The 10,926-nt window shown below is 48.1% G+C and overlaps 1 protein-coding gene across 1 annotated transcript in view; it reads right to left on the bottom strand.

Moving 5' to 3' along the window:
• Positions 1-7,246: 7,246 nt before the first annotated feature.
• The window catches only part of LOC137360363 (NACHT, LRR and PYD domains-containing protein 3-like), a 212,729-nt gene continuing 209,049 nt past the window's right edge, over positions 7,247-10,926 (bottom strand). The window contains exon 7 of the mRNA XM_068025826.1: positions 7,247-10,914. Within this exon, the coding sequence (XP_067881927.1) occupies positions 10,827-10,914 (88 nt within the window). The 3' untranslated portion in view covers positions 7,247-10,826. The remainder of the gene's footprint in view (positions 10,915-10,926) is intronic.

The following is a 10,926-nucleotide window of genomic DNA, read 5'->3' as shown; positions in this document are numbered from 1 at the left end:
GGCAGTGAATTCCAGAAACCCACCACCCCTTGGGTGAAAAAGTTTTTCCTCATGTCCCCTCTAATTCTTCTACCAATCGCCTTAAATCTGTGCCCCCTGGTAATTGACTTCTCCGCTAGGGGAAACAGGTCCTACCTGTTTCTCTTTCTAGGCCCCTCATAATTTTATACACCTCAATTCAGTCACCCCTCAGCCGCCTCTGTTCTAAGCAAAACAACCCTAGTCTATCCAATATTTCCTCATAGCTGTAACTTTCAAGCCCTGGCAACATTCTTGTAAATCTCCTCTGTACTCTCTCCAGAGCAATTATGTCCTTCCTGTGGTGACCAGAACGAGACGCAATATTCCAGCTGTGGCCTAACCAGCGTTTTATACAGTTCCAGCATCACATCCCTGCTTTTGTATTCAATACTTCAGACAGTAAAAGAAAGCATTCCACATACATACTTTATCTACTTGATCTGCTACCTTTAAGGACATGTGGACATACACTCCAAGGTCTCTCACTACTTCTACCCCTCTCAATATCCTCCCATTTACTGCGTATTCCCTCTCTTTATTTGCCCTCCCCAAATGCATTACCTCACAGTTATCTGGATTGAATTCCATTTGCCACTTTTCCGCCCACTCAAACAAACCATTGATATCATTTTGGAGTCTACGGCTATCTTCTTCACTATCAGCTACATGGCCAATTTGTGTGTCGTCAGCAAATTTCCAAATCATGCCTTCCATATTTAATTCCAAATCATTCATATATAACACAAACAGCAAGGGTACCCAACACTGAACCCTGCAGAACACCACTGGAAACAGCTTTATCCTTTGCTTCCTGTCGCTGAGCCAATTTTGGATCCAACTCGCCACATTTCCCTCTATCCCATGGGCTTTCATTTTACTGACCAGGCTGGCATGCGGGACCTTGTCAAATGCCTTACTAAAATCCATCCACTTCACTATCCTCATCAATTCTCCTTGTTACTTCCTCAAATAATTCAATTAAGTTAGTAAGACATGGCGTTCCCTTAACAAATCCATGCTGACTATCCCTGAACATTTCTAGCCTTTCTAAGTGGCAGTTTATCCTGTCCCTCAGAAGGTTCCAACAATTTACCCAACACCGAGGTCAGATTGACCAGCCTATAATTATTTGGCCTATCCCTCACACCCTTTTTAAACATGGTATAACTTTCGCAGACCTCTAATCCTCTGGCACCTTGCCTGTATCTAGTGAGGATTTGAAAATGATCCTCAGCACATCCGTTATTTCCTCCCTGGCTTCCTTTAATAACCTGGGATGTAATCCATCCAGCCCTGGTGATTTATCCTTTCAAGGATGTCAGACCCTCTAGTACCTCCTCTCTCATTATGCTTATCTAATCTAATATTTCACACTCCTCCTCTTCTACAATATCTGCATCATCCCTCTCCTTTGTGAAGACAGAGGCAAAAAACTCATTAAGAACCCTGCTCACATCATCTGCATTCACATGTAAGTTCCCTGGTACATCTCTGATAGCCCAAACCTTTCCTTAGTTATCCTCTTGCTCTTAATGTACTGATAAAACATCTTTGGGTTTTCCTTGATTTTACCTGCCAATATCATGTCCTCTCTTTACTTTTCTAATTTCCTTTTTCACTTCACCCTACACTTTTAATACTCCTCTAGGCTTTCTAGAGTATTGAGTTTTTGGTGATCGTCATAAGCTTTCTTTTTCTGCTTCAACATACCCTGTAAACCTCGCGATAACCAGGGGGCTCTAGACTTGGCAGTACCACCCTTTATCTTTGCAGGGACATGCCTAGACTGTGCCTGTAGTATTTTTCTTTTGCATACCTCCCACTGATTTGCCACTGATTTTCCTTCCAGTAGCTGTATCCAGTCCACTTTTGCCAGATCGCCTCTCAGTTTGGTAAAAGTTACCTTCCACCAATTTGGAACTTTAACCCCTCTCTTTTCTTTGTCCTTTTCCATGATTATGCTAAAACTAACTGTATTATGATCACTATCTCCAAAATGGTCACCCACTGCTACTTTATCTACTTACCCAGCTTCATTACCAAAGACTAAATCTAGAATTGCACCCCTTCTCGTTGGACTTGTTATGTGCTGGCTAAAAAAGTTCTCTTGAATGCAGTTCAAGAATTTTGTGTCCTCTGTGTCCTTCACACTGCTTGTATCCCAGTTGATATTGGGGTAGCTGAAATCCCCAACTATTATTGCCCTATAATTTTTACACTCAGAAACATGCCTACATATTTGTCCCTCTATCTCCCTCTCACTATCTGGGGGTCTATAGTACACTCCTAGTAGTACGGCTGCCCCTTTTTTATCTCTAATCTCCACCCATATGGCCTTATTTGATGGTTCATTTAGCATATCATTCGTTCTCAAAGCTTTTATTGATTCCTAAACTAATAATGCCACACCCCCTCCTTTTTTATCTTGCTCTATATCCCGCCTGAAAACTCTATATCCAGGGTTGTTGAGCTGCCATTCTTGACCCACCTTAAGCCAAGTTTCTGTTATAAAAACAATATTGTGTTGCCATGTGTCTATCTGTGCCCTCAGCTCATTGGCTCTATTTAGTATACTCCTTGCATTTATATAAATACCTTTTAACATTGCCAAATTCCTGTGCTGCACACTTTTTCACCTTTATTTCTCTGTCTTTCTGAGTCACTCGCTAATTTTCTGCCTTCCGTTCCCTGGCCTGAAATTGTCCTATCTGAAACTGCCCTCAGGTTCCCAACCCCCTGCTAGTCTAGTTTAAACCATCCCCAACGGCACTAGGAAACCTTCCCGCAAGGATATTTGTCCCAGTCCTGTTCAGGTGTAAATCGTCTGGTTTGTACCTTCCTCAGAGCCGGTCCAAATGTCCCACAAATCTGAAGCCCTCCCCACTGCACCATCGTTCGAGCCATGCATTAATCTGGTGTATTCTCCTATTTCTATACTCACTAGCACGTGGCCTTGCAAGTAATCCAGAGATTACTACCCTTAAGTTCCAGCTTGCTAAACTCTTTCCTAACTCCCTAAACTCAGCCTTCAGGACCTTATCCCTCTTTCGTCCTATATCATTGGTACCAATGTGGACCACGACCTCTGGCTGTGCACCCTCACCCTCCAGAATGCTCTGCAGCTGCTTGGTGATATTCATGACCCTTGCACCAGGGAAGCAACATACCATCCAGCAATCACGTCTGTGACCATAGAAACGCATATCTGTTTGTCTATCTAAAGAATCCCCTACCACTATTGCTCTCTTGTCTTTTCTCCTCCCTCCCTGCACAGCTGAGCCACCCATGGTGTTCTGGTCATAACTCTTTCTGTACTCTCCAGAGGAACCATTGGTACTCAAACCTGAATACCGGTTAGAAGGTAGGATGCTCTCCGGGGTCTCCTGCCCTACCTGCCTTGACCTTCTTGTCTGTCTGACAGCCACCCAGTCCCTCTCTGCCTGTGCACTCTTAAGCTCCGGGGTGACTCTCTCCTGAAATGTGCTATCCATGTCGTTCTCTCCCTCGTGAATGCACCACAGTGACTCCAGCCGCCGCTTGAGTTCCGAAACCCAGAGCTCAAGCTTCTGCAGCTGGTGTTACTTGCTGCAGATGTGTTTGTCAAGGACACATGGTGCATCCATGACTTCACACATACCACAGGAGGCTTAATCTACTTGGTCGATCTGTCCTGCCATACCTCAGCTTTACAAAAAAAAAAATCTAATGTAATAAGTAGAATAACTTACCAATTACTTGCCAATCAGCTTCTTCCCCTGTACTGTGGAGGCTGAAAAAGCAAAAAAGAAAAGGAGACCAAAGAGCACCTCCTTCCCCTAGTCAGTAAAATCCCTCACACACAATTCACTCACTCCATGATCCGGGACCGGTTCCTGTGCCACTCCACCTCTTAAACACAGCCCGGAAATGTCCTATCCCTTCACCTTTCTGCTCACTCCATGGGCCGGGACACAATCTGCTCCACTCCGCCTCTTACACACAGCCCGGAAATGTCCTATCCCTTCACCTTTCTGCTCACTCCATGGGCCGGGACACAATCTGCTCCACTCCGCCTCTTACACACAGCCCGGAAATGTCCTATCCCTTCACCTTTCTGCTCACTCCATGGGCCGGGACACAATCTGCTCCACTCCACCTCTTACACACAGCCCGGAAATGTCCTTTCTCTTCTCCAGCTCACTCCATGTTCTAGATCCAGTTCCTGCTCCATGCCACCTCTTGCATACACTCGGGAATGCTCTCTCCTTTCCACCTTCCACTCACTCCATGTTCCTGGACCAGATCCTGCTCCACTCCGCCTCTTACACAGAGCCCAGGAATGTCCTCGCCATTCCGCCTCCACTCCATGTTCCAGGGCCAGAATCTGCTCCACTTCAGCTATTATTCATAGCATGGGAATGTCCTCTCCCTTCCACCCCCCTCCACTCACTCCATGTTCTGGCACCAGATCCTGCTCCACTCCGCCTCTTTCACACATCCTGGCAATATCCTCTCTCTTGCATCCCTCTGCTCACTCCATGTTCCGGGACCAGAACCCACTCCACTCTGCCTCTTACACACAGCCCAGGAATGCCTTCTGCCTTCCCTGCACTCTGCTTGCTTCATGTTCCAGGACTAGAATCTGCTCCACTCTGCCTCTTACTCTGATCCCGGGAATGTCTTCTCCCTTCCCTTCCCTTCTCTGCTCACTCCATATTCCGGGACCAGTTCCTGCTTCACTCCACCTCTTACACACAGCCCGGGAATGTCCCCTCCCTTCCACCTCCCCGCACACCCCCCCAAATCACTCCATGTGGCAGGACCAGATCCTGCTCCACTGCGCCTCTTACACACATCCCGGGAATGTCCTTACCCTTCTCCCGCTCACTTCATGTTTTGGAACCAATTCCTGCTCCACGTGGCTTCTTGCACATATCCTGGGAATGTCCTTTCTCTTCTCCTGCTCGCTTCATGTTCTGGAACAATTTCCTGCTCCACGTTGCCTTTTACACACAACCGGGAACATCCTCTCCCTTCCACCTTCCGCTCACTCCATGGTCCGGGACCAGATCCTGCTCCACTCTGCCTCTTGCACGAAGCCCAGGAATGTCCTCTCCTTTCGCCGCCTCTGCTGACTCCATGTTCCGGGACCAGATCCAGCTTTACTCCACCTCTTGCACACAGCCCTGGAATGTCCTCTCCCTTCCACTCCGTCTGCTCACTCCATGTTCCGGGACCAGATCTTGTTCCACTCCACCTCTTACACACAGCCACTCTGCTCACTCCATATTCTGAGACCACATCCTGCTCCACTCTGCCTCTTACACACAGCCTTGGAATGCTCTTTCCCTTCTCCCACTCACTCCATGTTCTGGAACAAGTTCCTGCTCCACGTTGCCTCTTACACACAACCAGGAATGTCTTCTCCATTCCCCCTTCCGCTCACTTTATGTTCCGGGACCAAATCCCACTCCACTCTGCCTCACACACCGCCCGGGAATGTCCTTTCCTTTCCCTCCACTACGCTCACTCCATATTCTGGGCCCAGATCCTGCTCCACTCTGCCTCTTACACACATCGCGGGAACGTCCCCTCCCTCTACTCACTCTATGTTCCGGGACCAGATCCTGCTCCACTCCACCTCTTACACACATCCCAGAAATGTTCTTTCTCTTCTCCTGCTCACTCCATGTTCTGGAACAAGTTCCTGCTCCACGCCACCTCTTACACACACCTGGGAATGTCCTCTCCCTTCCACCTTCCGTTCACTCCATGTGCTGGGTCCAAATCCTGCTCCACTCCACCTCTTATTCACAGCCTGGGAATGTTCTTTCCCATCCCCCTCCATTCACTCCATGTTCCGGGACCAGATCCTGCTCCACTCCGCCTCTTACTCACAGCCCGGGAATGACCACACCCCGCCCCTCCCCAGCACTCACTCCATGTGCTGGGACCAAATCCCGCTCCACTCCCTCTTATTCACAGCCTAGGAACGTCCTCTCCCTTCCACCTTCCATTCACTCCATGTTCGGGAACCAGATCCTGCTCCACTCCACCTCTTACTCACAGACGGGAATGTCCACACCCTGCCACCCCCCCCCTCCCCCCTCCATGTTCTGCGACCTGATCCTGCTCCACTCCGCCTCTTAAACCCATCCTAGGAATTTCCTCTCCCTTGTCTCGCTCCATGTTCCAGGACCTGAATCTGCTCCACTCTGCCTCTTACACACAGCCCGGGCATGTCCTCTCCCTTCCCTCCACTCTGCTCACTCTTATGTTCCGGGACCCGATCCTGCTTCACTCTGCCTCTTACACACAGCCCGGGAACGTCCTTTCCCTTCCTTCCGCTCACTCCATGTTCAGGACACAGACCCATCCTGGGAATGTCTCCTCCCTCGGCTCACTCCATGTTCTGGGACCAGATCCTGCTCCACGCCGCCTGTTAGACACAGCTCGGGAATGTTCTCTCCCTTCCCCCTCCACTCACTCCATGTTCTGGGACCAGATCCTGCCGCACTCAGCCTCTCACACACAAATCGAGTCATTAAGTTATACAGCATAGAAACATGCCCTTTGGCCCATCATGTCTGTGCCAGCCATCACCTATCTATTCTAATCCCATTTTCTAGCACTTGGGCCATAGTCTTGTATGCTATGTCATTTCAAGTGCTCATCTAAATACTTCTTAAATGTTGTGAGGGTTCCTGCTTCTACCACCTCTTCAGGCAGTGCGTATGCCACCTGGTTCTTGACCCGTCCGCTAAGGGAAAAAGTTTCTTCCCATCTAACCTATCAATGCCCCTTATAATATTGTATACCTCAATCATGTCCCCCCTCAGCCTTTTCTGCTCTAATGAAAACAACCCTAGCCTTTTCAGTCTCTCTTCATAGCTGAAATGCTCCAGCCCAGGCAACATCCTGGTGAATCTCCTCTGCACCCTCTCCAGTGCAATCACATCCTTCCTATAGTGTGGTGACCAGAATTGTACACAGTATTCCAGCTGTGGCCTAACTAGCGTTTTATACAGCTCCATCATAACCTCCCTGCTCTTATATTCTATGCTTCAACTAATAAAGGCAAGTATTCCATATGCCTTCCTAACCACCTTATCGACCTGTGCTGCTGCCTTCAGTGATCTATGGACAAGTACACCAAGGTCCCTCTGTACTTCCTAGGGTCCTACCATCCATTGTATATTCCCATATATATATATATAGGTATGTGATGAATCAATCAAGCGTATTTATTAAACAAAAACCAACAGTGAAACCATTTCTACTCTATCTTGGCTATAAAAACACCACCCACCCTGTCTATCCTAATGTGTGTTTGATAAAGGGACCCTAGCCCATTCAGTGTGTCGTTTAGTCTTGTTGCTGATGCTCACAGGCCTGATGTCTTGCAGCTGGCTGCAGCCTGTCGTTGTTGCAGTGCACAGTCTATCTTGGGTTGAGGATTTACCTCCTTACTTCACATCCTGCCAAATCGATTACCTGCTCATTATTCCTGCTCTCTGTTTCCCGCAGCTCAGCTCATTTCCTAACCTGACCTGTCTTCAATTCCATGGGCTTCAGTTTCAGCAAACAGGCTTTTTTGAGGGAGTTTATCAAGTACCTTCTGGACATCCACATAAATAACATCCATAGACATTCCCCTGTGCACTACTTTAGTCACCTCTCCAAAAATCATTCTTTCCTCTCCTCTTCCCCCCAAAGCTGTAAATCCCTGTCCCACACACTTTCCCTCCTCCCTGCGCTGAAATCCAAACCCATGGCACCATCTGCACCATTTCTTCCCTCCACTGCCAGTTTTCTCCATCCCTCTACACTGGCTGGGTTCAGTTCTCCAGCTCCTTTGAGCAGAGTGCGATCACTCTGCACATGCTCAGTGTAAAACCTGTGCTGAGCATGTGCACTCGGTCCCTGCAGCCATCAATGGGACACATTCTGCCACAGAAGGAATCTGGGGTAAAAACGTTGAACAACTTCTCCTTTAACTCCATTCACTTCCTCCAAATAAAAGGTATTGCTACGGATACCTGGATAGGTCGGAGTTCTTCCTGTCTTTGTGGGATATATGGAACATTCTTTGTTCCATTCCTACTCAGACCCCCTCCTCACCTGATACATTGATGACTGTATTGGTGCCGTTTCGTGCCCTCGTCCTGAACTGGAAAATTTCGCCAACTTTGTTTCCAATATACATCCATCTCTCGCGGGGTGACACAGGCAGTGGCTAGCACCACAGGCTCACAGCTCCAGCAACCCGGGTTCAGCCCTGGGCACCGCCCGCTCGGAGCCCGCAAGCTCCCCTTGTGAACGCGTGGGCCTCCGCCAGCTGCCCCGGCCTTCCCCCACAGCCAAAGACCCGCAGGCTGATAAGCAAATTGGCCATTCTTAAAGGCCAACAACCAGACCTGAACCCGATGACGTGTCGGGTTCAGGTCAGGTCAGCTCACACTTCCAGGTCCGGCATTCGGGTCGGATCGGCTCGGACACACTCTATCACAACCTCAGGTAAGTGACTTTAATGTTACTTTACTTTTTGGACTTTAAAGGTGGTTTTGTTAGTTATTTTAAGCTTGTGCAGGTAAGAAACAAAGTGAAACCCGGAAGGTCAGTTAAGTGATAGTCGGGTTGGGCATGGGAAAAAATTGAAGGACTCGGGCCGGGTTGGATGGGGTTCTGTCGGGCTCGGGTCAGGTCTCATTTGCAGACCCGGGCAGGCCTTAACCAAGAATGTCATTTCCCTTCGCTCTGCTCACTCCCTTCCCTCCGGGACCAGATCCTGCTCCACTCCGCCTCTTACACACAGCCCAGGAATGCCCTCTGCCTTCCCTCCTTCCGTGTTCCAGGATCACATGCTGCTCCATTCCGCCTCTTATACACATCCCGCGAATGTCCTCTCCCTTCCCTTCCCCCTCCACTCCCTCCATGTTCAAGAACCAGATCCTGCTCCACTCCGCCTCTTACTCACATCCCCGATTCCCCTTGAACTTGCGGCAGCCTCAATGCTGATCTCTGAGCCCATCTGCAATGCACTGCTGGAAGGAGGCTGCTGTTTTCTCCTTTCCCCGGGGACCTTGATCTCTCCACTGGCAGATGTTTTGCCGCACACTGAGTGAATGGAGTTTGCAGGCAGTAGGGGGGGAGAGGGGACACTGCGTGCCTCTCACTTACAAGGGGACAGGAGCAGGACTGTGCGGAACTCTGAACTCATTCAGCCAAAAATTAATGGAAATGTTCTGCAATTAACTTTGATCAGTATCTGAGCATAGGAACTGGGACTTGGGGACAGGCCAGAGAATTGGTGAAAGCTGGGGGTTTGACTCTTAAAGAAGTTCAATTTGGGATCATTCCGTGCAGGGTTTTTGCTGTTGACAAACCTGCCCTCACAAAGCAATCGTGCAGAGACACAGGAGGAGCGAAGGCAGTGGCTGGCTTTGCTGGGATAGTGCAATAGTTAATATCTGACACTCTGTCACTGAGAGGGAAGAATAGCCAGCAACCCTGAGCTGCTGGACTGCGGAGATTTCTACAGGCAAGAGAGGGTTAAATATGGAATTTATCACTGGCTGGCATTGCCCCTGAATGTGAGATTAATACTATGTCCATCTCTGGTATATCAATAAGAGATGAGACTGCATCTTCTGTCTCTCCAATAGAATTGTTCCAGGTAAAAATAGGACTTTGCAGGTTTTCTGCAAAAAAAAAGGGTATAATTCTAAAGGAGTTCAGGAGCAAAGCAACCTGGGGGTATATATCCACAAATCATTGTAGATGGCAGGGCAGGTTGTAAAAGCATTCGGGATCCTGGGCTTTATGGATAGGGGCATAGAGTACAAAAGAAAGGAAGTTATAAAAAGCTGGTCCGGCCTCGCTTCAAGTATTGGGTCTAGTTCTGGATGCCACATTTTCGGAAGGGTGTTAAGGCATTAGAGAGAGTGCAGAACAGCTTCTCAAGAATGGCTGCGGGGATGAGGAGGTTCAGTGACATGGATAGATTGGAGAAGCTGGGGTTGTTCTCCTGTGACGGTGTCAAGCGGATCTCGGGCTCAAGGCGCGAGTTACTCACGGGATGCAGAAGGTATTCCTGGAGAATGTGACCAGGGATGCAGTCACTTACTGTGAGCTCGCCCAATCACAAGAGGATCACTGTCATTGGATGTGGTCTGACCTCTGAAACGACAGGGCCGCACACACTATCGGTTTGGCGGTTAAACAACTCGACTCACAGATTAACGGCTGCTCGCTCTTCAGCTGCTGTCTTTTCTCCTCCGGATTAAGTGGATCACAATGATTGACTGGATTATGAGCTAGACATGAGAAATGATTCTTATCCAAGGATTTATCTCGGCTGCAGTTCCCCAATTCCATAATGCTTTCCACCACAGGATAATGTGGTGGAATTTTCTAACTTCACTTTGTCTGCTTTAATTCCCACCATACATGCTGAGTTACATCAAGATAATTTCAGTAATTTGGTTATTTTAACCTGAACTTCTAGTTCAAGTAAAATCGATATCATAGTTAAATTTACTAACAAATTCTTCCATATTGAAATCAGAGAGTGGGTCTGATACATCAATACCACTTTCCTTTCCTAGTTGGAAGAGTTGTAGGAACCTCTGTCCTGTCAATACCACAGTCTCCTGACCCTGTTCTTGGGCCTTTTGACGTCACCATGGGAGATGAAGCTCACTCAGCTCGAGCTGGAACCAGTTAAATATCCAATAGGATTTAAACCTGAAGCACAGCTGCTGAAAGTGGGGGGACAGAAAAATCAACCAAAAATGTCCATTATAAATGATTATAAATCAAAATGTTCACACAGTCACTCTCAGCCTTGGTCTTGTGTCTTGCAGTGACTTCAGCTGATTCTTTCGGACTGAACTGAAGCGATTCTCCACAAGCCTGAAACAGATT

This window comes from Heterodontus francisci, unplaced genomic scaffold, assembly GCF_036365525.1.
Source record: "Heterodontus francisci isolate sHetFra1 unplaced genomic scaffold, sHetFra1.hap1 HAP1_SCAFFOLD_188, whole genome shotgun sequence".
NCBI classification, from domain to species: domain Eukaryota; kingdom Metazoa; phylum Chordata; class Chondrichthyes; order Heterodontiformes; family Heterodontidae; genus Heterodontus; species Heterodontus francisci.
Note: the sequence above shows the minus strand (reverse complement) of the source record. Positions and strands in the feature narration are given on the sequence as shown.